This window comes from Panthera tigris, chromosome D1 (assembly GCF_018350195.1).
Source record: "Panthera tigris isolate Pti1 chromosome D1, P.tigris_Pti1_mat1.1, whole genome shotgun sequence".
NCBI classification, from domain to species: domain Eukaryota; kingdom Metazoa; phylum Chordata; class Mammalia; order Carnivora; family Felidae; genus Panthera; species Panthera tigris.
The window spans coordinates 98,010,530-98,037,368 of NC_056669.1; the positions used below are offsets into that span (position 1 = coordinate 98,010,530).

The 26,839-nt window shown below is 42.1% G+C and overlaps 1 protein-coding gene, 1 non-coding gene and 1 pseudogene across 6 annotated transcripts in view; all 3 read right to left on the reverse strand.

Moving 5' to 3' along the window:
* Window positions 1–1,095: 1,095 nt before the first annotated feature.
* CKAP5 (cytoskeleton associated protein 5) overlaps window positions 1,096–26,839 on the reverse strand; it is a 112,995-nt gene continuing 87,251 nt past the window's right edge. For all 5 annotated transcript variants that reach the window (XM_007082125.3, XM_042957780.1, XM_015537545.2 and 2 more), the window contains exons 29-44: window positions 25,967–26,116; window positions 25,485–25,688; window positions 25,139–25,274; window positions 24,505–24,698; window positions 23,176–23,348; window positions 21,807–21,980; window positions 21,464–21,584; window positions 8,579–8,758; window positions 7,910–8,097; window positions 7,083–7,158; window positions 6,182–6,370; window positions 5,956–6,093; window positions 5,377–5,460; window positions 5,122–5,281; window positions 1,912–2,063; window positions 1,096–1,808 (exon numbers count right to left, since the gene is read on the reverse strand). In XM_007082125.3, the coding sequence (XP_007082187.1) occupies window positions 1,563–1,808; window positions 1,912–2,063; window positions 5,122–5,281; window positions 5,377–5,460; window positions 5,956–6,093; window positions 6,182–6,370; window positions 7,083–7,158; window positions 7,910–8,097; window positions 8,579–8,758; window positions 21,464–21,584; window positions 21,807–21,980; window positions 23,176–23,348; window positions 24,505–24,698; window positions 25,139–25,274; window positions 25,485–25,688; window positions 25,967–26,116 (2,565 nt within the window). In that variant the 3' untranslated portion in view covers window positions 1,096–1,562. The remainder of the gene's footprint in view (window positions 1,809–1,911; window positions 2,064–5,121; window positions 5,282–5,376; window positions 5,461–5,955; window positions 6,094–6,181; window positions 6,371–7,082; window positions 7,159–7,909; window positions 8,098–8,578; window positions 8,759–21,463; window positions 21,585–21,806; window positions 21,981–23,175; window positions 23,349–24,504; window positions 24,699–25,138; window positions 25,275–25,484; window positions 25,689–25,966; window positions 26,117–26,839) is intronic.
* Window positions 17,794–18,100, reverse strand: LOC102958363 (annotated as a pseudogene).
* Window positions 24,903–25,014, reverse strand: LOC122231621. The gene has a single exon (XR_006208878.1). It is a non-coding gene; the product is annotated as a small nucleolar RNA SNORD67 (small nucleolar RNA).

Sequence of the window (26,839 nt, forward strand, 5' to 3'; positions counted from 1 at the left end):
CAGAGAGAGAGGGAGACAGAATCCCAGGCCGGCTCCAGGCTCTGAGCTGTCAGCACCGAGCCCGACGCTGGGCTTGAACTCACGAGCCATGAGATCGTGACCTGAGCCGAAGTCGGACGCTTAACCGACTGAGCCACCCAGGTGCCCCCAGCCCAGAGCTTTTAACCAGATTGGGGAAATGGATTAGGAATTCGAGTATCCCAACTCTGCTTTTGAAACAAGGGTACACATTCTCAAGATCGCTTCCCTTCAACACAGCTGTCAGCATACAAATTGCTGACCCAAGCACAGCCACTCTTTCCAAAAACATTGTCCTAGCACAGCAGCAAACTAACTCCTCGGTCTTCCTTCCAGGGAGCGCCTACTCCCACGTTCCCACTGCGGGGGGCAGAGGCGAGTGTGATTCCAGGCAGCACGGGGGCCACCTGAGAACCACACTAGAAGCAACTTTCCGCCAGCCTTTCATTTCTTGAGCGCCAGCTGAGTGAAAGGTAGTCTAGAGAAAAGTTCCTTGACCCCATTGGCTGCCCAAGAAGTTGCCCGTGTGAATCCAGAGCCTCTTAGTGCTAAAGGGTTTTTCTGACTGTGGAGGGAGGCCCTGGGGAATTGATCCCAGAGGAGACTCCTCCGTTCCCTTTCTGGTCCTCAGACTGAGCATGAAGCAGCTGTGGGTTTAGACTCAGACGCCAGAAACCAGGCAGGAAACTCCTGAACGTCCCCCCACCTCCTTGAGTCAGATGCTCCCCAATCCAGTCCCCGTGTGAGAGGCACCGCGGCCCGGCCAGAACGGGGCCCATCTCGCGTGCAAAGTGGCAGGAAGCCCGAGAGCTCCTTGGGACCACAGTGCTGGTGGGAGGGAAGTCATGACCTGGACCTCAAAATGGGGAAGAAAGGGACTCCTCTGCTCTCCCGGGGGCTGCAGGTGGAAAGCAGGAAAGGTGCTCTGCTGCTCCTCCCAAGGGAGCAGAAGCCCAAGCCTGTGCACCCGGCCCCGGCGCTGCTCCGTGAGGGGGCCTCCCTAACCGTTCTGTGGCTGCCGGCCGGGCCCAAGAACCGTGACAGAGCTGCCCAGATACGGAGCATCTTGGGAGACGGTTCTAGTTAATGCAAACTTTATTTATAAAAGACTCTTAAATTAGTTGTATCATGCCATGCATTCATACAGAATACAGTGACCCTTCAGGGCTACAGGGAGAAGAGCTCACAAACTCAAAGGAAAAACTATTAAAGTTTCTAATAGTTAAAAGCTAGGAAAGATCAGGACGACTTTACAAATGAGCAGTTAAAAATAAAAGACAAAGGCTATGGAGACTAGTCGGAGCTGAGAGGAGGGCAGCTGTTTACAAGTCTGTACACTAAACTACTACACGGACAGTCTTCTAGAGGCAGGGCGCTGGCGGAGAAGCAGAGTATGTACAACGACTCGCGCCGCGGCGGCTCCTCCCGGACCCGCGGTGTGTACAGCCGGCCAGTCTGTGTGCTAGGCCTGCCGAGGCCCTTCGACTAGGAGGACTCCGAGTTTAGTGAACTGAAGCTGCGGGGTGCCGGGGGCTGGGGCGGCTTCACTTGCGACTGCTCTTTATTCTCTCCAGTCTCTTTTTCAAGTCGTCAATGTTAGCCGTGGAGGACGAGGACGTGGTCGTGGTTCCCGAAGAGTGAGTCTGGTGAGAATCCAGGTCCAAGTGCTGGTGCTGCTCCCGGGACTCCCGGAGCTGAGAGAGTTTGCTGTGCAGCATGTCTGTGGAAGAGGCAACCGTGGGAACTGCTGGTTTGGAGAGCAGAGAGGTCAACGGAGGTCGGTCATCTTGCTGTGGAGACAAGGGGAGACATTGGTAAAGCGGGTCGGTGCGCAGCTCTGGAACGGCAGCGGCCACTCCGTCCCCGAGCCACACGGAAGGAAAGGAGCGGTACCTTTGTATTGTCCAGACCACACCGCTGTCGGAGGATTTTGAGTCTTTCCAGGTAGACCGACGGTCCCACCTCCTCTCCGTTTGTGTTACCAACGGAGGACACTGTGCTTGTGGGAGCAGACATACACGTGACCTCCGTCTGAGGGGAGATGCCTAGAGAGGAAGTGTGGAAAGGACACTCGAATGTACCCACGTCCCACTTCTAGACTGGCCTGGTTGATCTGCCACCACAGGGAACGATTTGGGACCTAGATACCGCCATTATAAAGACTGAAAAATCCAGAAGAGTCCATCTGGAGTTGGCGATAAAGGGTGCTCTGAAATACACAAGATAAGCCGAGCGAGAGCTTCAGGAGTCAACAGAGAAGAGCAGACTGTCAGTTGGGCCGGCCATCTACATCTGGGATACGCGGGGGTTGGATCTTGTGACCCTACGCTGACCTGGGCCGTCCAAAAGGCCCGCGCCACTGCTGGGGCCACGGGAAGTGTCCAGCCGAGGAACCTAAGGCCTTTAAATGTTGGCAACGATTAGACGAGGTCTGGACGAGGTGACACACAGGAGGAAGTGCTTATCCAAACCGGGGGAGAGAGCAGGAGCTGAAGGCTACAGTGTATTCAGGGGGAAGAGGCGGAAACGGAGGTGTCCTACAAACACCCAAAGAAGGGACAGGAACGGGAGCATCTGTCACCCCAGCGTGGAGAGCAATATTCTGGCAGGAGAGGGGGAGAAACCAAAAAAATCTGTCACAGTTCTTAAATTTCCGAGAAGGAACAATAACAAAATGCAGGCATTTAAAACACCCAAAGATAATGCGTTACAAGACGCATTATCTAAACCAAAAAGATAAGGTCCTGGGACGACAAACTTCCTTACGGTAAACCAAAGAGTCGCACACAAGATTCCTCTAGGAAAATAGGAATCCCTAATGTAAACGTGAGGAGAATGCTCTGCGGAGAGTGAACGAAGAAGGACGTGAGAGGCAGCGGTGAGGGACGTGTGAATGCTTTCCACACTAAACCGCTCAGGCATCAGTGGGGACACGCACGTGTGTTGCAGATGTGCTGTTCAGGCCCAAAGTATCAAATGTTGGATGTCACCAGAAAGGACTCTGGGAGTGAGAAAAGGGGGCTCTGCCTCGATCAAGCAAACTATGGTATGTCCGCTTACCACTTCCAACACCCCACATAACACAGTATCTACTAGGTTAATTGTTCGGCGTCTGTCTCTACCCTTGTGGATTATTAATTTATTATCTATTATTTATTTGTTAGTTTACGTACTTGAGACAGAGAAGTGGGGCTCATTCGAGGCTCGTGTTTATACCCAAAGCAGGGCTCGAGCTCACCAACTGTGAGATCAAGACCTGAGCCAAGTCAGATGCTTAACGACTGAGCCACCCGGGCGCCCTACTCTGGTGGATGTGAAATTCTAGCAGAGGCTTCTGTTTGCTGCCTGGCACACACAACAGTACTTGCTGAGTGATAGGAACGAAAGCTTCTCTGAATGTTAAGCTGAAACATTACTTCCCCACAGTGGAAAAGCCAAGTATCTGCAAATTACTGCTCACAGGATCTAGAGACAAAGGAAGACCTTGAAGGTGTCAGTTATAGAAAAGAGCTGTCAAGGGCCTTATTAAACCAAAAGAGAGATCTCTGTCACCATGCAGAGTAGAGCTCTCACATTTGTCCTGCATCTAGTTCTCTGTGAGTTCCGTGAAACTCCTCCTCTAACATTCCCAAATTTGTTTGCCTGAAAAACCGTGTTCCTTTGTGGTTTTCACACTTGATCTTAGCCAAAAGGCTGAGAAGCCATCCTTTGTGGTTTTCAGATTCCAGTCGTGTTCTCTCTCACCATGTGTGTTGCTGGGCTGAAGCTTTAGTTATATTCTCTGAAATTATTTTTCTCTTCTTCTCAACACCTTAAATTATGCCTCTCCAAGACCTTAAGAGTGTTTTTTCTTGAAGTGTAAGGAGCAGAATGTCTACATATGGACATACCGTGGTTTGCTTGATCAAGGGGTGGGGAGTAGATGACATTTTAAGGAAGGTCTCACTGAGACAGTGGTGTCCGGACAAGGACCTGATGGAACAAAGAGAGCCAGTCACAAGACCATCTTGTGGAAGAGCGATCTACATGTAAGAAACGGTTGGTGCAGAGGTCTAAGCAGGTACATAAATGCCTGATGTGTTCTGGAACAGCAAGGAGGCTGGTGGGGGCTGGAGTATTCGGAATGGGAGTCGGAGTGAGTAGAAGACGCGGCTGTGGTGGTGGCCTTACGCGTAGGACCTCGTAGATCTCTAGAAGGCCTTTTGCTGAGAAAGGGAGAGCCTTTGGGAAACATTTGAGAAGTACTGTTTTGGTGCTATGCGTGGAAATGGGAAGGCGACAGTGGAGGCAAGGGGTCAGCATGAAGAACAGTGCCATAAACCAGGTGAGAGATGACGACTCTCACACCAGGGCAGTGGCCGTGAAGGTCATGAGAAGAGTGCGTGGAGTCTGTACATGGTTTGCAGGCAGAGCCAAAAGGATTTCCCGACAGAGAGGAAGACAAGACTCAAAGGCTCTGGGTCTAAGCGAACTAGAAGGACAAAGTTGCCATCACCTGAGATGGACAAGGAAGGAAACAGCAGGTCTCCTCCTGGATTGGAGGAATATCTGGAGCTTAGCAGTGACATGTGGAGTTTACAATGCCTACCAGACACCCAAGTGGAGGCATCATGCAGGATGTATCTGCTGGGATTAGGAAGAAGGTCTGAGCTGGACCCAAAACAACACTGGGCCTCTCTGGCACGTAAATGGTATCTCAAGTGATGAGACTACACGGATTAGTTACGGGAATGAGAGTAAGAAGAGATGGTTACCGACTGAAGCCTGGGGAGCGCCAACATGAAGAGTTCAAGGAGAGGAAGAATCGGAGACCAAGAAGGAAGAGGCCAGGAAGGCTGCGTAGGAGGAGACCAAAGAGAGCATGGACAACTAGAAGCCCAGGGAAGAAATGGTTTCAAGGGCAGGGAACACTGTCCTTGTCAAACACTGATGATGGGTCAAGTCAGGTGACAGAGGTGACCACTGTCTGTAGCCATGTGAACATCGCTGGTGACCATTAAATATTGAGGAACACAGGCATTAATTTAAATGTGCCAAAGCCTCCAGTTCCTGAGCTGGGAGATATTTTGAACTCATCCCTGAAGCTACTAGAGGAAACCATACCTGTTGATGAGGGAATACGGCCTTTGCCTTCTCTCTCCATCTCAATCACCCGAAGGCCTCTTTCAACATAGCTCTGGAAGAACTGGGAGGAATTTTTCAGAAATGGTTCAATGTCGGCATCTGAATATTTCTTCTTATATTCATATAACTCTGCTAGGCCCTGGTTAATAAGAAAAAGGAAGAGGAGGGAGAAATTAGTCAGTGGTCCTTCTCTATAAAGCAGAAGCCCATTTGGCTAGACCCTTTCCCTTTTACCTCTTTGGTGTTCTCTTTAGAGCCAATCTTCTTAAAAATCTCAGCCAAGAAATCATTCACTTTGGCCTTTGATGATTTTTCATCCTGAAATTGAAAGGCACAAAGGACCGGCTAGACCCGAGTTATTAATTAGGAACCCCCCATGGTTGGATAAGAACTAAAGATATCTCAAAATCCAGACCTTACTGGTGTGTTCCTGTGGCTAACAGAAGCACCAATGTCTACACTGGAAGACACTAACATTCTGAGTTATTGAATGCCTCCAGCTGCAGCTTTTCAACTAAACTTGAGGAGGAAGGACCTTGGCCCATTCCTCCCTAATTAAGTAGAGCTCACAGTGGATTTCTCTGGCAACCAAAGCTTTAAGCACAAGTACAGAAACCTTTCTTAGGGACCAAGAGGCACATGGTTAGAACTAGTTCATATTTGAAAACTTAAAGGTGGAAAATGGTCATGACACCTCAGCAGGAGAGTGGCCCCATCCCTGAGCCTTAACCTTAGACCCTCAGAAAGATGGGCTCCAGCGTTTACATCTGTGACAGGATCACCACCCTTAGTCTTTCGAGTCAGGACACTTACTATTCGAGATGCTCCCTTTTCGGTTTCCTTATCAGACTTGCTCCCGGTCTGGTCCATGCTGTGCTTCATCATCCGGCAGAGGTGGGCCTCCAGCTCAGATTCGTTCTTGTTGTCAATCATTGTTAGGTGGTCTAGGATCTGTGGGAGACACACGCACAGTGAAATGGCAGCAATGCCGTGATGTTCTTTCAAGCTCCCTCAGGGACCAGCTGCTGTTCTCACATACCTTGGGCCCTTTTAATTTGCATAAAGTGTGCAGCAGCGTCTTTAGGGTCCTTATGGGAAATTCACTTTTGCATTGCTTCAGTTTCTCTTTGGGGAAGACCTTCATGAAAATATGTATGTCCAGAAGAATTCTGTCCAGATTAATGCTGTTGATGGTATCAGGCAAGAGTCGAACCATTCTCCAGAGACACTATTGGAAAAAGAAACAAAGTTAGGAGGAGTGGCTGAAGAATGAGGATCACTCCGGGTACCATTCACCTGTCCCAAGCTCTGTGGTCACTTCCAAAAGATGGTCAGGGATATAAGTGTGGAACACCACCATGCCTTTTGAGTTCAGCTGCTAAAACATGAACAATTTCACTCATTTCAAGCACATCATGGCAAGAGTGTGACCAGCCATCCATGTAATCATCCCCACACCTCCTTCACACTCCCTGGAAACGGGGGCCTTGAATGGTGAGAAGGTATGGAGAATCGGGTGCGGAACCCAACAGTACAGCAGTTCATACAGCTTAACCAAACCTGACCCAAGGACACAGACTCAATTACAGTGTAATAACAATGTTATAATGTTGCAGATACGTTCACTTAGGGTTTTCCGTTCAAGAGGCTAAAATATTACAGGACAGGGCTATACTTACTATTTCCCAAAAAGGTATAACATTTGTCTCATGAAACTAATTGCCTTTTGCTTCTAGGATAATTCGTCTTTCCCTTTTCATTGTCTGAGGCCAAAAACTGTTCAGGCCTGAGCCTGGGGTATAAACTCGAGACCAAGTATATTTTTTTCAGGTGTTCCTTGGTTGATTTGAGTCTATGTCTTACTTTCAACTCCCCTCTCTGCACACTTTAACAAGTATTGCATCTTGGAAAGAAAAGAGACCAAATTATTTCAACTTTACCTTCATAACAAGCTCTGAGAATTTGGGAGAACTGGCTGTTGCTAGTAGGCTGTCTTGGAGCAAAACAAGTAGGGCACTAGAAAAAAAAAAATCCCAACATGGTAACATTAATAAGTTTCGAACGTGCATTCCAATTAAAACCAATAGTTGAAAGGCCAAGTGTAAATATTCTGTATCCATCTAACAAATTGAGAGCCTATGGATCAGGATTGTCTCTGATTACTTGACATTCAGCTATAAAGAAAATAAACATCAATCATTTAAGCTTTCTCAGTTACTACTTGGTAAATGGTAAAGCTTGTCACTATTTTTCATTGTTACTGGTAGCTGAGACAGAAATGTACTTGAAATGTACATGAAAGGAGAGGTAATCAACAAACATGATAGTTCTATTCTAGAAAATTCTTTATAATTTTTTTAAAAGTTTATTTATTTTGAGAGACAGTGCAAGTTGGGGAGGAACAGAGACAGGGCGACAGAGAATCCCAAGCAGTCTCTGCACCGTCAGCTTGGAGCCCAATGTGGGGCTCAAACTCATGAAACCATGAGATCATGACCTGAGCAGAAACCGTGAGTCAGATGCTTAACTGACTGAGCCACCCAGGCATCCCTATTCTAGAAAAGTCTTGATGCTGGCTGGCTTACTAAGTTGTTACTAGTTTTAGCTGCTGTCTCGGGTCAGAACACTAGGTTCATGAGGAAGAGAAGAGTAATAAACAAACTTATTAGGCAAACCTAAAGTTATAATTGGTCTTAGTGACTTTGGTTTCCATGGGTAGAAAAAAGAGAGGCTGTTTCAGGCTCAAATGGTGAGAGCGTGGATATACCTCAGGATGTTGGTCTGGTCTGACTTCTCCAGAACCTTCACCACCAAGAGGTTCACAGAGCGGATCACCTGTTGTCCTTCCTCTAGATCTTCAATCCTAGAGTCCAGCATTAAGGTGATGAGGCCATGCATCAGGTCTTTCAGGACTCCAGTGGAGGCCTCCCGGGCAAGGCTTTCTATCTGAAACAGCTATCCAATCATACTTGTGTTAGGTATGAAAGCCAATATATAAAACAAAGAAGATAAATGTGGGTGGCACATTCTAGTAAACAGTTACACTGTATTAAAAAAAAAATGCAGAGTATTAGGGGGAAAAAAACCATCAGACTTCCTCAAATCTCCAGAAATAGCCAAAACTAATTGGAGTGCTTCTTCCTTCCTGTTGTAAAAGTACTTTCTGTGTGAGTAGTTATCTATGACAATGCAACCAGGGTTCCTACCATGCCTAATGAAGACACTGGCAGGAAGCAGAAATCTAGGTAGTATGTAAGCATTCTATTTTGTGTTCTAACAATAAGGCACCCAACATCTAATGAAAGTAGTCCGTAGTCTGCAAGTAAAACTCTGTAAGTGATGTAGGATTCAACGGAACATCTACACAGATTCAGGTTCTAGAACCCAGGTAGGATGAGACTGAAAAGAAGCTCATGTTCTGTAGAGGTGGCCTTACCGAAATCATGTTGCCAATGATACAGCTATAAAGCTTGATGATCTCATCTTTCTCCAATTTCTCATCTGCCATATGTGTGTTGTAGATGAGTCTTAGCTGCATGAACGTGGCTATCAGAAACTGATCAATATGGCCAGACATAGCTTCAGCTTTGTCTTCCTGTCTCAGGACCTCATCGATCTGGTAACAAAAACCCCAAGATATGTTAACTAAAATTAAAAACAAAAACAACAAAACAACCCCCAAGATACAGTCTCCAAGCTTCATACTTAGAAGTAGCAGGAAAATGTGATGTCTATAATATTTATTAGCAAAGTACTTATAATAATATCTAACCTAGAAAAAATATCCAGTCACTTTACACATAAATAACTAGTCCTTAGGGATTCAAACACTCAGCAGATACTAACTGAGCAAGATACTGTTAGGTAAATTAGTCACAGATCCTATTGTAAAAGGTTCACTATCTAGAAGATTAGGGAATATAATCCCTATGTTTAAATGTCTCATCTATTAAAGTGAATACCCATCATCTCATTTGATCATTCAACAGCTCTGGAGAATCAGTAAGGTAAGTTAGTAAGATCTCCATTTACTACATGAGAAAAGCAAGGCTCAGAAAGATCAGACTACTTAGTCCAAACTCAAAACTCAAGTTTTCCCACATCCTGATTCTGGTGTTCTTTTTGGTTTGGTACATTGGTTGTCACTAACAGTAAAATGCACTACTGTGGGTAAAACACGTATTTCCCATTCACTACTGTAAAAATACCTTATTTTTATGATTACGTAAATACCACCCAGAGACAAATATGTCAATCTTCAATGACCGCCCCCTCCCCCATCTTTTTTAAGAGAGCATGAGAATGAGGGGGGGGGGGGAGGGAGGGAGGGAGGGAGGGAGGGAGAGAGAGAGAGAGAGAGAGAGAGAGAGAGAGGCATACACACACTGTGAGAGAATCTCAAACAGGCTCCACACTTGGCACAGAGCCCAACTCAGGGCTCTGTCCCAAGACCCTGGAATCATGAGCTGAAATCAAGAGTCGGACACTCAACCGACTGACACGCCCAGGCACCCCTAATGACCCTACTTTCCGGCAGGGTTGTCCTATTGTGCAACCCCAGGGAGCACCATTTGGACAGACTGCAGTGGGAGTGGTGCCTGCTGGTGTTGTGGAAGCCAGGAGTCCTACTTTCATTTGCATCTTTATGCGTGTCATACCTCATTGGCACATACAATTTTATATAACTGGGGCTGTTTAACAACGTTGTGTCAACAAAGACACCATAAAAAATACTTTTTTTCCCCCCAGGGGGAAGCTTACCCTTTTTCTAAGGTAATTAACATTAACAACCTGGTCCACATCCTTTCACATTCACAGAGTCATATACAACCACATGTGCATGCACAAATGGGGTCAAGGTTTAGGTTGTTTATTTTAAAGAGGATTATAGTTCATACACTTCTCTGCATCTAGCTTTTCTAGCACAACAGAAAATTATGAAATTCCCCAAAGGCCATAGGAATAGCTCTATTTTTAAAGACTGCATTAACAGTCCACATATGCATGTGCCAAAGTTTACTCAATTGTTCCCTTACTAACTTTCAATGTATTTCCGGTTTGGTTATTTTGTTTACTATAAATAAGGTTTCAATAAACATCTTTGTACATGTATCCTAATATACTTGTGTTTTTATTTCTAAAAGAATGATACATTTCAAATGATGGCATAATACATATTACTGTGTGGTTTTCTTTAAAAAGGCACATTGGGGCGCCTGGGTGGCATGCAACGTCCATCCGACTCTTGGTTTCAGCTCAGGTCATGATCCCAGGGTCATGGGATCAAGCTGAGTTGGGCTCTGTGCTGAGAGTGGAGCTTGCTTGGGATTCTCATTTTCTCTCTCTCTCCTTCTGCCCCTCTCCCCTGTTCACACGCAAACTCATCCTTTCTCTCTCTCAAATTAAAAATAAAGGCACTAACATTGCATTTGCATTTCTACATTTAATGCACAAGTACTGTTTTTCCACAAGCTCTACTGGCTGTATGTTATTACGCTTTTTAATTTTTGCCACTCTGATGGCAAAACATGCTATCTTATTGTTACTTTAGGCTCCATGCCCAGTGTGGAGCCCAAAGGAGGGCTTGAACTGATGACCCTGAGATTAAGATCTGAGCTGAGATCAACAGTCAGACACTTAACAAACTGAGCCACCCAGGGGTCCCTTATTGTTACTTTAATTTGCATTTTGTGGCAAAGGAGGGCCTGGACCTCTTTTCACATATTTACTGGCCGTTTGGATATCTTGTGTGATTTGCCTATTCACATCCTTCAGTCATTTTTCTATTGGGTTCTCCTTTTCTCAAGAGTTAATAAAAGCTCTATTTAGTGTAGCTATTAATCCTTTATTGGTCATCTGGGCTGCAAATATATTCCACAATATGTATGCAATATACTACTTGTTTACTGATAGTATATGGTAGATTTCTGCAGATTAAAATCTTAAAATTTTATATGTTCGAATGTGTCTTTTCTTATTCTTAGGTTTCCTTCCTTGTTTTTTAATGTTTCCCCCAAATCCCCTGGTTCTTTTAAATATTTAGGGGGGGGGGGTGATGAATTGTTTAAAATTTTCACAGGGTTACTTTTTTTTTTTTTTTTTTATCTCTTCCACATCTATGGTTGGTTCCTTCCTCATTCCTGATACATATTTTTGTTCTCTAGTCAGTGTATTAAGGAATTTGTTTTGTTTTACAAGAAACAAATTAAGAGTTGTTATTTTAAAAATCCATGTTAGGGGCGCTTGGCTGGCTCAGTCAGATGAGCGTGTGATTGTTGGGTCTTGGGGTTGTGAGTTCGAGTCCCATGTTGGGTATAGACATTATGAATAAACAAACTTTGAAAAAATAAACATCCATCTCATGAACTATAGCTTTATTATCTCCTTTCAAATATTTTTTATTTTTTATTTTTCTAACTTCTGGTAAGTACTAAGTTACTTCATTTTAGCTTTTTTCTAATAGCAAATGCATTTCAGGCAATATATTTTTCATTTTTTTTCTTTTTATTTTGTGTGTGTGTGGATATCCAATTGTCCCCGTATAATTTATTGAAAAGACTTTCCTTGGGGCACCTGGGTGGCTTGTCGGTTAAGCGTCCGACTTCAGCTCAGGTCACGATCTCACGGTCCGTGAGTTCGAGCCCCGTGTCGGGCTCTGTGCTGACAGCTCAGAGCCTGGAGCCTGTTTCGGATTCTGTGTCTCCCTCTCTCTCTGACCTTCCCCCGTTCATGCTCTGTCTCTCTCTGTCTCAAAAATGAATAAATGTTAAAAAAAAATTAAAAAAAAAAAAAGACTTTCCTTACTGTTGAACACTTCAGTGACACATTAGTTATAAATTTATTGCTCCTATATGCATGTATTTATTTGTGGGTTTTTTAATTCTGTTCCATTGAGTCTAGTTCATTATTTTTATGTCAATATCACATTGTCTTAATTACTATAGCTATATTATACTTAAAAATTTTTTTTTTAATTTACATCCAAGTTAGTTAGCATATAATGCAACAATGATTTTAGGAGTAGATTCTTTAATGCCCCTTACCTGTTTAGCCCATCCACCCTCCCACAACTTCTCCAATAACCCTTTGTTTGTTCTCCATATTTAAGAGTCTCTGTTTTGTCCCCCTCGCTGTTTTTATATTTGCTTCCCTTCCCTTGTGTTCATCTGTTCTGTATCTTAAATTCCTCATATGAGTGAAAGTCATATCTGTCTTTCTCTAATTTCACTTAGCATAACACCCTCCAGCTCCATCCACGTGGTTGCAAATGACAAGATTTCATTCTTTTTGATTGCTGAGTAATACTCCATTGTATATATATATACCACATCTTTATCCATTCATCCATAGATGGACATGTGGGCCTTTTCCATACTTTGGCTACTGTTGATAGTGCTGCTATGAACTTTGGGGTGCATGTGCCCCTTTGAAACAGCATACCTGTATCCCTTGGATAAATACCTAGTAGTGCAATTGTTGGGTTGTAGGGTAGTTCTATTTTTAATTTTCTGAGGAACCTCCATACTGTTTTCCAGAGTGGCTGCACCAGTTTGCATTCCCACCAGTGGTGCAACAGAGATCCTCTTTCTCCGCATCCTTGCCAACATCTGTCCTTGCCTGAGTTGTTAATGTTAGCCATTCTGACAGGTGTGAGGTGGTATCTCATTATGGTTCTGATTTGTATTTTCCTGATGATGAGTGATGTTGAGCATTCTTTCATGTGTTGGTTGGCTATCTGGATGTCTTCTTTGGAGAAATGTCTATTCATGGTTTTTGCCCATTTCTTCACTGGATTATTTGTTTTTTGGGTGTTGAGTTAAATAAGTTCTTTATAGATTTTGGATACTAACCCTTTATCTGATAGGTTGTTTGCAAATATCTTCTCTCATTCTTGTCGGTTGCATTTTAGTTTTGCTGATTGTTTCCTTTGGTGTGCAGACGATTTTTATTTTGAGGAGATCCCAATAGTTCATTTTTGCTTTTGTTTCCCTTGCCTCTGGAGATGTGTTGAGTAAGAAGTTATTGAGGCCAAGATCAAAGAGGTTTTTGCCTGCTTTCTCCTCGAGGACTTTGATGGCTTCCTGTCTTACATTTAGGTCTTTCATCCATTTTGAGTTTCTTTTTGTGTATGATGTAAGAAAGTGGTCCAAGTTCATTTTTCTGCATGTCGCTGTCCAGTCTTCCCAGTACCACTTGCTGAAGAGACCATCTTTATTCCATTGGATATTCTTTCCTGCTTTGTCAAAGATTAGTTGGACATACGTTTGTGGGTCCATTTCTGGGTTCTCTATTCTGTTCCATTGATCTGAGTGTCTGTTTTTGTGCCAGCAATATATTTTTCTGAGTTCAGTAGTTTCACTACAGGTTTAGAAGGAAATGCTTTCCTACTATTCACTATTAAGAGTTTTTTGGTTTTTTAATCAAAGGGTTAGTCAGGAGGGTGTTTCATACTTTTTCCAAGTGGCCATTATTTTTTGTGATATTATTTATCAAAAAGTCTGTTGGGTTACCAATGAAGAATTTGGTGAGTATATCGTTTACTACAACAGTTGTTAAGATATAAAAAAATATAGATATTTTCAGAGACTGTAAAATTCTATGTACACATATATTAAGTCTGGTTTACTGTTTACTATTTTATTAAGGTTTAACAACGTTAATATAATACAATATACAAATCCTAACAGTACATCTTAATGAAATTCTATGCATATGCATCTGTATATCTGCCATGAGAACAAGCTATAGGACATTGGTCGCACCCAAAGCCCTCTTCCTGCCCCTCCAAGCTGGTAAGCTGGTATCCTGCCTTTCACCAGGGGTTACTACTATTCTATCTGGCTTTTCCTTTTTAAAAAAAAAAAACATTCTGACCTCTAACTGGTTAAGAATTATTTCATTCCCATGTCCTTATCTTTCATCTACTACATCTGTCCCAATTCTCTCAACCTATAACTTGTCTTTTTATTTATTTATTTTTTTTAAAGTAGGCTCTACACCCAACATGGGGCTTGAACTCACAACCCTGAGATCAAGAGTCGTGTGCTCTACTGACTGAGCCAGCCAGGTGCCCTGCTTGGTTTTTCATTTTGTTATAAACAGAGTATCTTGTGATAAACAGATGTTTTCAGAAATTTTAAAGTAGTAAAAGATTTCTATTTTTTCCTTTATGTTTTTTTGTGTCTAGTTTAAAAAGAAATCCTTACATAATGTGAAGTAAAAAATGTTCTCCTATTAAGTTTTCCTTCTCACATCTAGGTCTTTAATCCATCTGAAATATACTTTGGCGTAGGAAATAGCAATCTAATTATACTGCTGTTCCCGTGGAAGATAACCAGTCCTAGCACCATTTACTGATTAATCCAGCTTTTACCAAGGGATTTTTAATGTCTTTTCTGTTCCTTTTTTTTGGGGTGGGGGAGGAGAGAAGTAGGGGGAGAGAGGGAGGAAGGGCGGGGAGAGAGAGAGGGAGAGAGAGAGAGAGAGGGAGAGGGAGAGGGAGAGGGAGAGGGAGAGGGAGAGGGAGAGGGAGAGGGAGAGGGAGAGGAGAGAGAGAGAGAGAGAGAGAGAGAGAGAGAGAGAATGAGCACAACCAGGGGATGGGCAGATGGAGAGAGGGACAGAGGATCTGAAGCAGGCTCACCACTGAAAGCAGAAAGCCTGATGTGGGTTCTGAACCCACGAACCGTGAGATCATGGCCTGAGCTGAAATCGGAGGTTTAACCAACTGAGCAACCTAGGTGCCCCCAATACTGCACAATCTTAATTACAGTGGCTCTGTAGTTACTGTTGATGTATAGTGATAAAGGACTTCTGCACTGTGTTATAATTTTAAAAAACTTTCTTGGGATTACAGTGGCTCTGTAGTTACTGTTGATGTATAGTGATAAAGGACTTCTGCACTGTGTTATAATTTTAAAAAACTTTCTTGGGGTGCCTGGGTGGCTCAGTCAGTTGAGCATCCAAGTCTTGATTTCAGCTCAGATCATGATCCCAGAGTTGTGGGATGAACCCTGCAATGAATTCCACACTTAGTGTGGAGCCTGTACGATTCTCTCTCTCTCTCTGCCCCTCTCTCCTGGTTATGTGCATGTGCTCTCTCAAAAAAATTTAAAAAAGATACGTAGATTTAAAAATTTTTTTAATTAAAAAACTGTCTTAAAAAACTGACTGCTGGGGTGCCTGGGTGGCTCAGTCAGTTAAGCAACTGACTCGGGCTTGGTCATGATCTCGTTCGTGGTTTGTAGGTTTGAGCCCTGCATGGGTTTCTGTGCTGACAGCTCAGGGCCTGGAGCCTGCTTCAGATTGTGTGTCTCCCTATCTCTCTGACTCTCCCCCACTCACGCTCTCTCTCTCAAAAATAAATAAAACTTCAAAAAAAAATAAATTTCAGCATCAATTTCGTAACTGTAGAACTGTTGAGATTTTGATTAGAATGGCTTTCACTGTATAGGTAAATTTGAGGCAAATTGGCATCTTGATAACCCCAAACCTTGTGAACATATTATATTTCCATTTATTTGGAAATTCTCTAATGTCATTCAATTTCCTCTATAAAGGTTTTACATATAAAATGCTTGATTTATTCCTATGTAAATGTTTTTGTTACTGACGGTTTTCTTTTTTTTAATATTCTCAGAAATCTTTATTTATTTATATTTTAAAATGTTTTTATTTCTCTGAGACAGAGAGAGACAGAGAGACAGAGAGAGAGAGAGACAGAGAGAGAGAGAGAGAGAGAAAACACAAGAGGGGGAGGGGCAGAGAGCAAGCGGGAGACACAGAATCCGAGGTTGAGCTGTCAGCACGGAACCTGACATAGGGCTTGGACTGAGGAACCGCAAGACTGTGACCTGAGCCAAAGTCAGACACGTAACCAACTGAGCCACCCAGGCACCCCTGTTAATTTTCTTATAATAAAAATATATAAAATTTACCATTTTAACTATCTCTTAAAAATAATGTTAAGTTTATTTATTTATTTATTTATTTATTTATTTATTTATTTATTTATATATTTATTTAGAGCATGAGCAGGGGAGGAGCAGAGAGAGAGAGAGAGAATCCCAAGCAGGCTGTGCACTATAGCCTGACTCAAGGCTCAAATACATGAACTATGAGATCATGATCTGAGCCAAAATCACAAACCGGATGCTTAATTGAGCCACCAAGGTGCCCATTTTAACCATTTAAGCATATAATCCAATGGCATTAAGTACCTTCACAATGTTATATAACCATCACCACTATCTATTTCTAGAACTTTGCTATCATTCTAATCGGACTCCATACCCATTAAATAATAACTCCAAATTCTGCCGCCCTTCCCTAGCCCTGGTAACCTCTATTCTATTTTCTCTGTGTGTTTGCCTATCCTAGGTACCTCATATATGTGTAATCACACAATATTTGTCCCTTTGTGTCTGATTTACTGTATTTAGCATAAGATTTCCAAGGTTCATCCATGTTATAGCATACATCAGAATTTCATTCATCTTTATGGCTGAAAAATATTCCATGGTATGTATATACCACATTTTGTTGATCCATTCACATGCTGATGGACTCTTAAGTTGTTTTCCACCTTTTGTCTGCTGTGAAGAATGCTGCTATAATAAACACTGGTGCACAACTATCTGTGTGGGTCCCTGCTTTCAGGTAGTGGGAATATTGGATCTTATTGTAATTCTTGTTTAACTTTTGTAATTCTTGTTTAACTTTTTGAAGAACCACCAGACTGTGTTTTCCATAAATGGTTGTACCACTTTATGTCCTTACCAGTAATGCACACAGGTTCCAGTTTCTCCACATCCTTGCCAATACTATTGACCATTTTTTTAAAAAAAATTTTTAAAGTTTTTATTCAAGAGCAAGTGAGCGAGAGCAGGGGAAGGGCAGAGAGAGAGAGAGAGAGAGAGAGAGAGAGAGAGAGAGAGAGAGAGATCCAAAGCAGGCTCCAGGCTCTGAGCTGTCAGCACAGAGTCGGAGGAAGGGCCCAAACTAGTGAACTGCAAGATCATGACTTGAGTCGAAGTCAGTTGCTTAACCAACTGAGCCACCCAGGGGCCCTATTTCCCATTTTTAGAAAAAAAAGAAAATCCTACTGGGGTATGAAGTGGTATCTCATTGTGGTTTTGATCTGCATTTCCTTAATGTCTAAAAGACGCCAAACATCTTTTCACATGCTTACTGGCCATTTGTGTATCTTCTTTGGAGAAATGTTGATTTAAGTCCTTTGCCCATTTTTGAATTTTCTTTCTGTTTGTGTGGTTGAATTGTGGGAATTCTTTATGTGTTCTGGATATTAATCTCTTTTCAGATATATAATTTGCAAATATTTTCTCTCATTCTGTGGGGTATCTTTTTACTCTCTTGATAGTAACCTTTGTTTGATGCATAAAACTTTTAAATTTTGATAAAGTTCAATTTTATTATTTTTTCTTCTGTTGCCATTGCTTTTGGTGTCATATCCAAAAAATCACTGCCAAGTCTAATATCATGAAGATTTCCCCCTATGTTTTATTTGTTTTGTTTGGGATACCATTAGGTTATTATAAAAGAGAGACATGGAAATTATTTACATGATGGAAGATTTCACAACTTCACTAGACTGGGCAGCTTCACATGATGCCATTTCAATAATGATTTATTTTAGTCTACATACTTCCTGAGAATGTCACCAGAAATAATCCTTGTCATCCAGAACTACTTTGGTGCCTCCATATTCTGGGAGAATTTTATCTCCAACTTTCACGCTAACTAGTTGAATCTCTCTCCTCTTTTTCTAGAGCCCCATCCATACACTTTTCCTTGAGATTTTTCTGGAAGCAAAATGCCTCTTTTGGTTACAGTTTTGGCTATACTCCTTTCAACTAAAACTTGGTCAAAGAGGGGAAGAAACTTTCTAAATGCCTGTCCTGACATGACTGGCTGCTGCAGTTCGTACTTTGCTTTTGAGCTGCCACCACCACAAGGAGAACCCTCCCCCCACCCCCCGCCCTGCCCCCGCCATGTTTTCTTCTAAGAGTTTTAGAGCTTTAGCTATTACATGTATGTCTTTGGTCCATTTTGAGTTAATTTCTGTATATAGTATGAGTCCAACTTCATTCTTTTGCATGTGGATATCCATTTCTCCCAGCATCATTTGTTGAAAAGACTATCCTTTCCCCACTGAATGGTCTTGTCACTGCTGTCATTTAATTTGGTTTCAGCAGTGATCATCCTCTCCTTTCAGTCCATCTACTCAATTTTAAAATTCTAAAACTTTTTTTTTTTTTTTTTTGCTGGAGAGAATATATGTAATAAATAATCCTCATTAAGTACTCTTTCCACATACCCCCTCTCCCCTAACCCCATGGTCATCTAGTCCCCTCCAGCAGTTTCAAGTTTCCCTGTACTAAGAAATTCCCGTTCTGGTTATTTTGTTTTATGCCTTTTCCCAATTACTGAGTCCCTTACGGTGTGGTTTGTTATCATTCTTTATCTAGTCAGGATTCACTCTTGGGTCTTTTTGGAAATCCTCGACTATGGCAATCTGAGCAGGGGAGACATAGCAGTTTCTGCCCTTCTAAGTCTGTGGTAGGCCAGCTGGCAGTCTATCAGTCATATGGCACAGCACCAAGAGTGGGCACTTCTGCTCTTCTGTCTCTGAAGGTACAAAAGCTAGAGACTTCCCAGCCTCAGACAGTGAATTCAGGCTTTTTGTTCGGCAACTTATAGTTCCTTGGGGGGCCAGGGAGAACACCAGGTCCTCCTATTAACAACACTCATACGGACCACCACTGCCCTTTCTTTAGGGGATATGCTGATCTCCACAAAAAGAGTCTTTCCAGGAATTTTGGTGTCTCAATCTTTTTCCCTGGGCTCTGCACTACTGAACGTCAGGTTTTCCTGAAGGCCCGTATGTGGAAAAGTCTTGTACTTATACAACACAGAGCTTGACATTTATACATACTTCAGACACCACCTACCTGACCTAGCAGCTACTCTGCTCAGAAAAGGCAGATGGGTTTGGATTGAAAGGGATGGAGAAAGGCAAGAGGGATGCATGCATTCGAGTCATTGTTTTCCAAAATCCCCTCCAATACCAAAACTGTTAACAGGACACTCTTTGTAGAACAATAGCAAAAACCTTGTGCTAAGACTTCCAATTCCACCATTTCCAACCATCTGTCTTCATGGAGATGTCTAATGAGACAACACTAAAATCAGAAGTTAGGACGGATGTTACTACCATCTAATCTTCAGGCTCCATTTTCTCCAACTGCCCCGATCACGTTCTTCATAGCTAAAGGCCAGTTCAGAATCATTCACTGTATTTAGTCATGTCTCTTAGTCTCTCTTCAGTGTAGACCAATCCTCAGTCTTTCCTTGACTTTCTTGACCTTGACATTTGTAAAATATCCCTTGGTTTGCATTTATTTGAGATTTCCTCATGATCAGATGACATTAGGAATGTGAACAAAGTGATGCTGAATTCTCACTGGATCCTATGAGGTGGCACATGATTTTATCTTCCAGGGTGGTGTGTGCTACGCTTCTGTACTGTCAAATTCTCAAAGTATTTTTTATTTTTTGGCTACTTCTTATGTATTTGTCCTTTGTATTTTGTGGAGAGGTACTATGAAACTGCAAATATCCCATTTCTCTTCAAATTTTTTATTTCTATTATTTTTTGAATTTAATAAATTTCCTGAATTTTATTCAGTGTATTAGGTTATACCTCATTACCACCACTATTTACTTTGATGCTCAAACTGTCCCCTTCAAACATAAGGCATCTGTTCCCGTTGGCCCCTGGGTCCTTCTGACATGTCCCTATCATTCTTTGAGCCTATCCTTCCTGTCTGGTACAATACGATGTTCCAGTATTACCCTGTACTTTTTCTAATTCAGCCCTAGAATCTGCTCCTTCTCCAAGGAGCTCTCATTCCCTTTTAGTGGAAAATGGTATTCAGAAGATAAGATTTGAGAGTGCTTACTGCTGTTGGGGTATTGCTGTTCTCAGGTCCTCTCAACTAGGACATGTATATATATATATATATATATTATATACACATATAACACACATTTATACCACATATATACATACATATACACTGACACTGATATTAATTTCTACATCTCTATAATGAAAACCATGAGTTCACACTGACACATCTAATTCCAACACCACAGTTTATTCTATTTTGCTTTCCTTTCATATTTGTAGTGCTTTTCTGACAGTAAGAAATTTGGGTTCTATTTTCCTTATATTTCTTTGACCAACCTTTTTGCATATAACCAATCTCCCATCTCTGCCACCAGTTCTTCCCTATGCAGATGCCTACTCCAGCTCTGACTCCCAGTTCTGAGCCACCTGTGTACTGGCCTGCCCCCTCCAACACACGTGGATATCCTTACCCTGCCTCAGATCCCACTATCATGCCAGACTGACTGCCTGCGTGGACATCCTCTTCATCCCACGTAGGCTCTGACTCCTGACTCTACATCACCTCTCCCGTATGACACCATCCTCACAGTGCTTGGGCTCTGAGACCCTCGCTCTGGGCCACTGTGGCTCCCCACCCCCACCACCTTGCCACAAGGTAGATGCCTACCTTGCTCTACCAACTTATTGGCTTTAGGACTAGATCGTTAGGGAAGGGAAGCAGAAGAAGAGACTGATTTTTTACAAAATATATAGCTTCTTTGCTTAAAATTCTCTAATGGTTTCCCATCACATTTAAAATAAAATCCAAACTTACCCTGGGGCTTTTAAAGGTCTACATGATACAATTTCTGTCCACCTCTCAAATCTCATTCTGTACCATTCTCCCCCTTGCCCACTCTGCTCCAAGCACAGGGGCCTTGTATTAATTCCTTGAATATTCCAAACTCATTCCTCTCCTACAGCCTTTGTAATCTCTCTTCCCTCTGCCTGCATCCCTGACCACCAATCTAAGTAACTATTCAGCTCCTCTCTCTGATCACCCCATTGGAGTTATATTTACACAGTAGTTGCTATTATCTGATATTTTCTTGTTTACTTATTTCTCTCTGTCCACTAAAACCTAAGTAAATTCCATGAGATTTGGTTCCTACTTACTGCTGTTATTTCCAGCCTCTGGCGAATGAATGCAAGTGTAAAATAAAAAGCAAGGCTCTATGACAGCCATATTCTGGGAGGTCAGTGATGACAATGAGGGGTCTCTGTGCACGTTTTCATCAGAGCAGTGCTGAACGCTGCCTGCCTCCGTCAAATCTGCGACCAGAATGCAGCCACCACTCGTACAGCCTCTGCTGATGATGGAATTACCGTCATGTGTAATACCCCCATTACCTGTGTCAGAGCTTGGATGCTCGTGTTGATGTCACCACTGGCTACTTGGGAGATAATGAAATTGATTGTGGATGCTGTATTACTGTGCATGTCATCAAAGTGTGGAGAAACAGCCCGGATTCTAGAGAGCAGAGCAAAGGGAAAAAATTCAATCTTTGTTAGAAGACATCTCAGTGAGTTGGGATTATGCAATTCTCTGCTACCTCCAGGTCTTAGTAAAGAACTGCTCCCAGCCATACAGTGATCAGTTCTAAAACATTCTAATTGTACAGAGAGCTCTTTTCACATATGCACTCTTTTGATCATGCACTGCTCACCACTGAAATGAAAGAGATTCACTTACTTGGGTTCAGGAATAAGGACGGGTTCAAAAATGTCATCCAGTTTGTGCTGAACAAGCTCTGGCATTTCACATCGAACTGTACCATTGTCATTCTCAATCTCATCTAGATCCAGCTGGAATTCTCGGCGAACCATCTGGGCTGCCTCAGGATGCCCACTCATGCTTCGGGCTTGGCTAAGGGAAGCAAAAGGAGGTTCCTGAACTAAAAGAAACTTCTGAAACAAAGGACAAGAGTAGCACTGCCAGTTGCCCCAAAGCTTCAAGACAGATGTTCAACTTCTGGTTTCAGCCCCCCTGAATTATTTGAGTCCTTGAGTCTAAGGCAAATGCCTTCAATGGGCCGCAATTCATGTTCATGAATATCCTCAGAGCTGGTGGTTTTAACTTGTATTTGTAGCAGCTTCCAAATTATAAGTATTCTCTCCAGTTCACTAAAGCCGACAAACCTTGTGTTGCTATTCCAGAGGGGGCAGACAATAATTCATAAAATATACTTATACTGACTCAAAGGTCTCTACTTGGTCACAAATTTAAGAAAAATCTAGACTGGCTGGTTCTTTTCTGATAAATTATCCAGTGTTAAGTTCTTCTAATCATAAGCACTCATCCATGCAGTGTTCAGTACATTTTAAACTTTGAGGTACAGTCATCTCTTTTTAGGGATATTCACTCTTGATAGGTCAGGGCCAGCATTACATCTAAGCAATAGGTATTTAAAGTTTTCAAATTCAAATTGGTTAAAATTAGACGAACGATACAGCCCAAAATAGAGCTGTCTTTCTTAGATGGTAGTATTTTGAGTCCCTAAGCCAATTCTGGGTTGCATGCAATTTAGTCAGCCTTATCTGAAGAACAGAATCCTGAATATGACCAAGTATAACACAAGGAAGAAGGTGAACCAATAATTTAGCCACATGACATTGAGTGGCCACTTCTGCTAGCCAGTGGACTTCTGGGGAAGGCTTGACACATGGGATACTTATGGACACCCCTAACCCGTTAAGAGTTATAAACTCTAAATCAATTGCCCTCCAGAGGGGATGAATCCAAGTCAGAAGTTAGAAAGATATAAGAGCCCTGCTAATGAGAAATTAGCAGGCAGTACTTACATCCTATAAGTGCGATACATAATTCTGTCCACGGAAAAGCAGTGAAAGAAGGCACAAGACTATTTAGAAGTGGTTTTGAGACAAAGACAAAGACAATGAAGACTGAAGGATTAAACATTTGGCTACAAGACATTTACCCAGACACTCTGTCATGCATGATAATGGCTACAAGAACTCAAGATTATGTTACAGGATAAGCTCCTAGCACACAAGGCAAAGTCCACTGAGACGTTCTTAGACAATTATCTCCATCTACATACTTGAGTTTGGAGGACATGTCCTCAGCTGGTCCCTTGCGCAGCATGTTGGCATTGGAGTTTATGCTCTGTGTGCGCTGAGGTCTCTCTTCCACCTGTTTTATTGGTGCAGCAGAAGGCCTCTTTGCTGACCGCTTAATCCTCTCCTCGAGCATGCTCATATCCTTTTCAGAAAGCTGTAAGAAGAAGCCAATTTATTACCACATACTCTACTAGAATATGAGGAGAATTAAAAACCTGATTGGAATACTCAAAAGAGTCAATATCCATTCACATATTGAAGCAAACAGAACCTGCTATGTTAGGGTAAATTCATTTTCAAAATACTAGCTACATTTTAAATCAACTGTTGTTAAAACCTGCTATCATAAGAGAATACATGAAAGAAGGAAAGGATACAAAAAGAAAGGCCAGTAATAACTCTAAATGAAAAAATCAAAGATTAAATGATGCTTCCTCATGTTTGCTGTGTCACCACTATGTGAACTACAGGTAAGAAGCTTCACCTGTGACCATCTATAAAATTCCCATCTGCTTTATCTCCTTTGCCGACCTGTAGTGAGGATTTAATTAGATTAGTACAGCTAAAAATACATAAACACAGTGTAAATACTAGGAAGTAACTGGAATGAAGGACTGAGGTGCAAGCACAAGCAAATGGCTCAAAGGCAGTAAGGAATCTGAAACAGCACCTGACGTGTCTGCAGAATGTGGCTTATGGCTGTGGGACTCTTTTGATGTGACAGGTACCAGATTCTACATCATACACGAGTACTTGTTCACTACAAAGTAAATGCACTGAAAATTACAGAGCAGATTTCTAGACAGACTATAAATCCCAGACTAGTTCTGGATTTCCTGATTCAAAACTAGCTCTCGGGGCGCCTGGGTGGCTCAGTCAGTTAAGTGTCCGACTTTTAATTTTGGTTCAAGTCATGATCTCATGTTCCGTGAGATTGAGCCCCACATCGGGTTCTGTGCCGACAGAGTGGAGCCCGCTTGGGATTCTCTCCTCTCCCTCTCTCTGTTCCTCCACTGCTCCTGCTCTCCCTCTCTTAAAAAAAAAAAAAAAAAAAAAGCTTTCATTTTCTAAAGCAAACTGTATGAGTAGAAGGCTCAGAAAAGAAAATCTGATTTCCTGTAAGGCACATATAAATGTCCTGTAATAGTCAGAGACACCCTCAAGGGTTTATCTGGACTCTAAGACACATTGATGGGTTTAGTTTAATAAAAAGTGGTAACAACTTAGCTAGAGTTGAGATGGCATGAAAGCTGAACACCTAAGTGATTCTGCAATTCACATGTTAAAAATGTCCACAAAAAGTCACTCACAGTTCCAATCAGTTTGAACACCTGATCCCCGTGTACATTGTACACGGTGACGATGGTATTGAGGGCAGCATTGCGCACAGCGTTGTCACGGTCTCCGATGTGAATTGCTATCTCCTTTAAGGCTTTCCCTGGGGTTGGTTGGCAAACATTCATGCCATAGGACTCGACCAGACACCCCAGTTCTTCCAGGCACTCTGATGGGGGAGGAAGATTAGACTGATGAGACCCAACACACATTTGGCATAGAGACTTATCTTCGCTAGATAAAATTTCCTTGGCATACATAAAAGACTAAAATCTTATACTGGTTCTACTTAGAATTTTTCCTTGTTTATTGCCTTCTGATAAAACACACAATAATGATGTTACAGCAAGTGCTCCTGGAAGAAAGGGATGCCTGTGAGTCAGATGGCCCCTGTGCACTTGATTTTGTCACCAGGGTGGTAACTGAGTGGTGCCCGTGTCACCGGACACTGTGGCGCCACCAGTGTGCAACTCATCATTCTCACAGTCCAAATCAGAAGATTGGAATCAATCACTCAGACACTGAAGAATTGTCCTTGTTCATCTACAAACTTTCTTTTAGAGGTCACTGCTGCATAGACTCACGCTTCTATTTAAATTGTTGCTTCACCTGCTCTTTGCTTAGAGTTTTTGGATTTGGTTCCTTCCATGATGAAGGGGAACATCTTGCTGGCTGGGTAGACAAGGCACATCCGGTTCAGGATGGCACGGACATCTTTACGAATGACATCCTTTGGTTCTCCAACCTAGTCGACAAGGAAAATAACGACTGAGGCATTTCCTGAGTAGCAAAGGGTCCTCCCATGAGTCACTACCTTTTGGAAGAATAGGGGCACAGGAGTAAGTGGTAGAAGGTATCTTCACAGAATAAATGAAAAAGGGCGAGGGCATAAAGGACAGGAACTGAGGTCAGCCGGGAACTTGGGCAGTCTTCCAGAGTGAGAACAACGCATTACCTTGAGGATGAGATAAGGGATGAAGGAAGATGCTTCGTTCTCAGTCAGATGATATTCCTCCTCACTTAGCAGTGTGAAGAGCAATTTTAAATATTCTAGGGCTTTCATTAGGACGCTTGTATTGGTGTCAAAAAACCGCAGGGTAAGCCACTTTAAGATGAGATCCAGGCAACCAATTACACCCTCTTTTTCACTCTCCAAGTGCTTAAAACAAAAGACAAATAAGACTGTATAAAAATGTAAGTTCTATTAGGTAAGTCCTTTATAAATTTTACTAGAGTCCAAGAAGAAAATAATAGCTTTTTGAGCTATTTAGGACCTAAAATTATAGACATTTATTCTATCAAACAATAAAACAGCTCTAAAAACAGAGAACATGTTGTATTCTAGTTCCCTCTCAAGTCATGTGAATTTCTGGGTATTCACAAGGCTCAGTATTTTCACGGGTCTGAGATAATCATATTTATCTCTTGCAAACCTACATCAACCATGACAGCAAGGGCTTTGTTATGATGCTGAAAGTCTGAGTGAAACATCTCATCTTGTAGCCACTTAGCCACGCAGCTAGACATCTGAGTCTTTAGTTGCTCAATGTATTCATCCCGTGGAGTAGTAAAATTCCACTTCAGCACCTGAAAAAAAAAAAAACAGTGAAAAGGGACTGTAAGATGTTCAACTGAAATGAAGCAGAGAAGAACTCCATTTAAAAGCAGCTGCAGAAATCAATTAAATAAGATATTTTAAAATTCAACAAGATTAATTTGTAATTAAATATGAGCGCAAAATGTATTCTTGAGCTGTCATACTTCTGGAAGCTTAACTCTTAAAATCTAGGAATAGAATAACATTCAGCAGTTCTCACTACAAAGACCAATGCTCTATTATTGTATAACATGGTAGACACTGTTGGTACAATTTCAATAAGGGGAAAATTTGAAATAGCTATCAAAATTTAAAAAATACACACCATTCTAGGAGGAGTTTAATAAAGATATATTCACACATATGCACAAATGCCTACATTCAAAGATGCTTATGACAGTGTAGTTTATAACACTGAAAGACTAGAAGCAACCTAAATGTTTACATTGTAGGTTGGGGATAAAGAAAGGTACATACATATGATGTACCAATAAAAAGAATGAATGCATATAAACACGCAGATATGAATAGCCTTTAAGATATTTCGAACATCATTAAAAGAAAAGAATAAAACACAGAACAAAGAATATGGCATGTTCCCCTGTGCATAAAAGGCAGGCCATATATTTATACATATATGATCGTATTGCATGAAATATTGACACTTCTGGAGTAACACACAAGAGCACTGGTAATAATGTCCTTCCTATGGA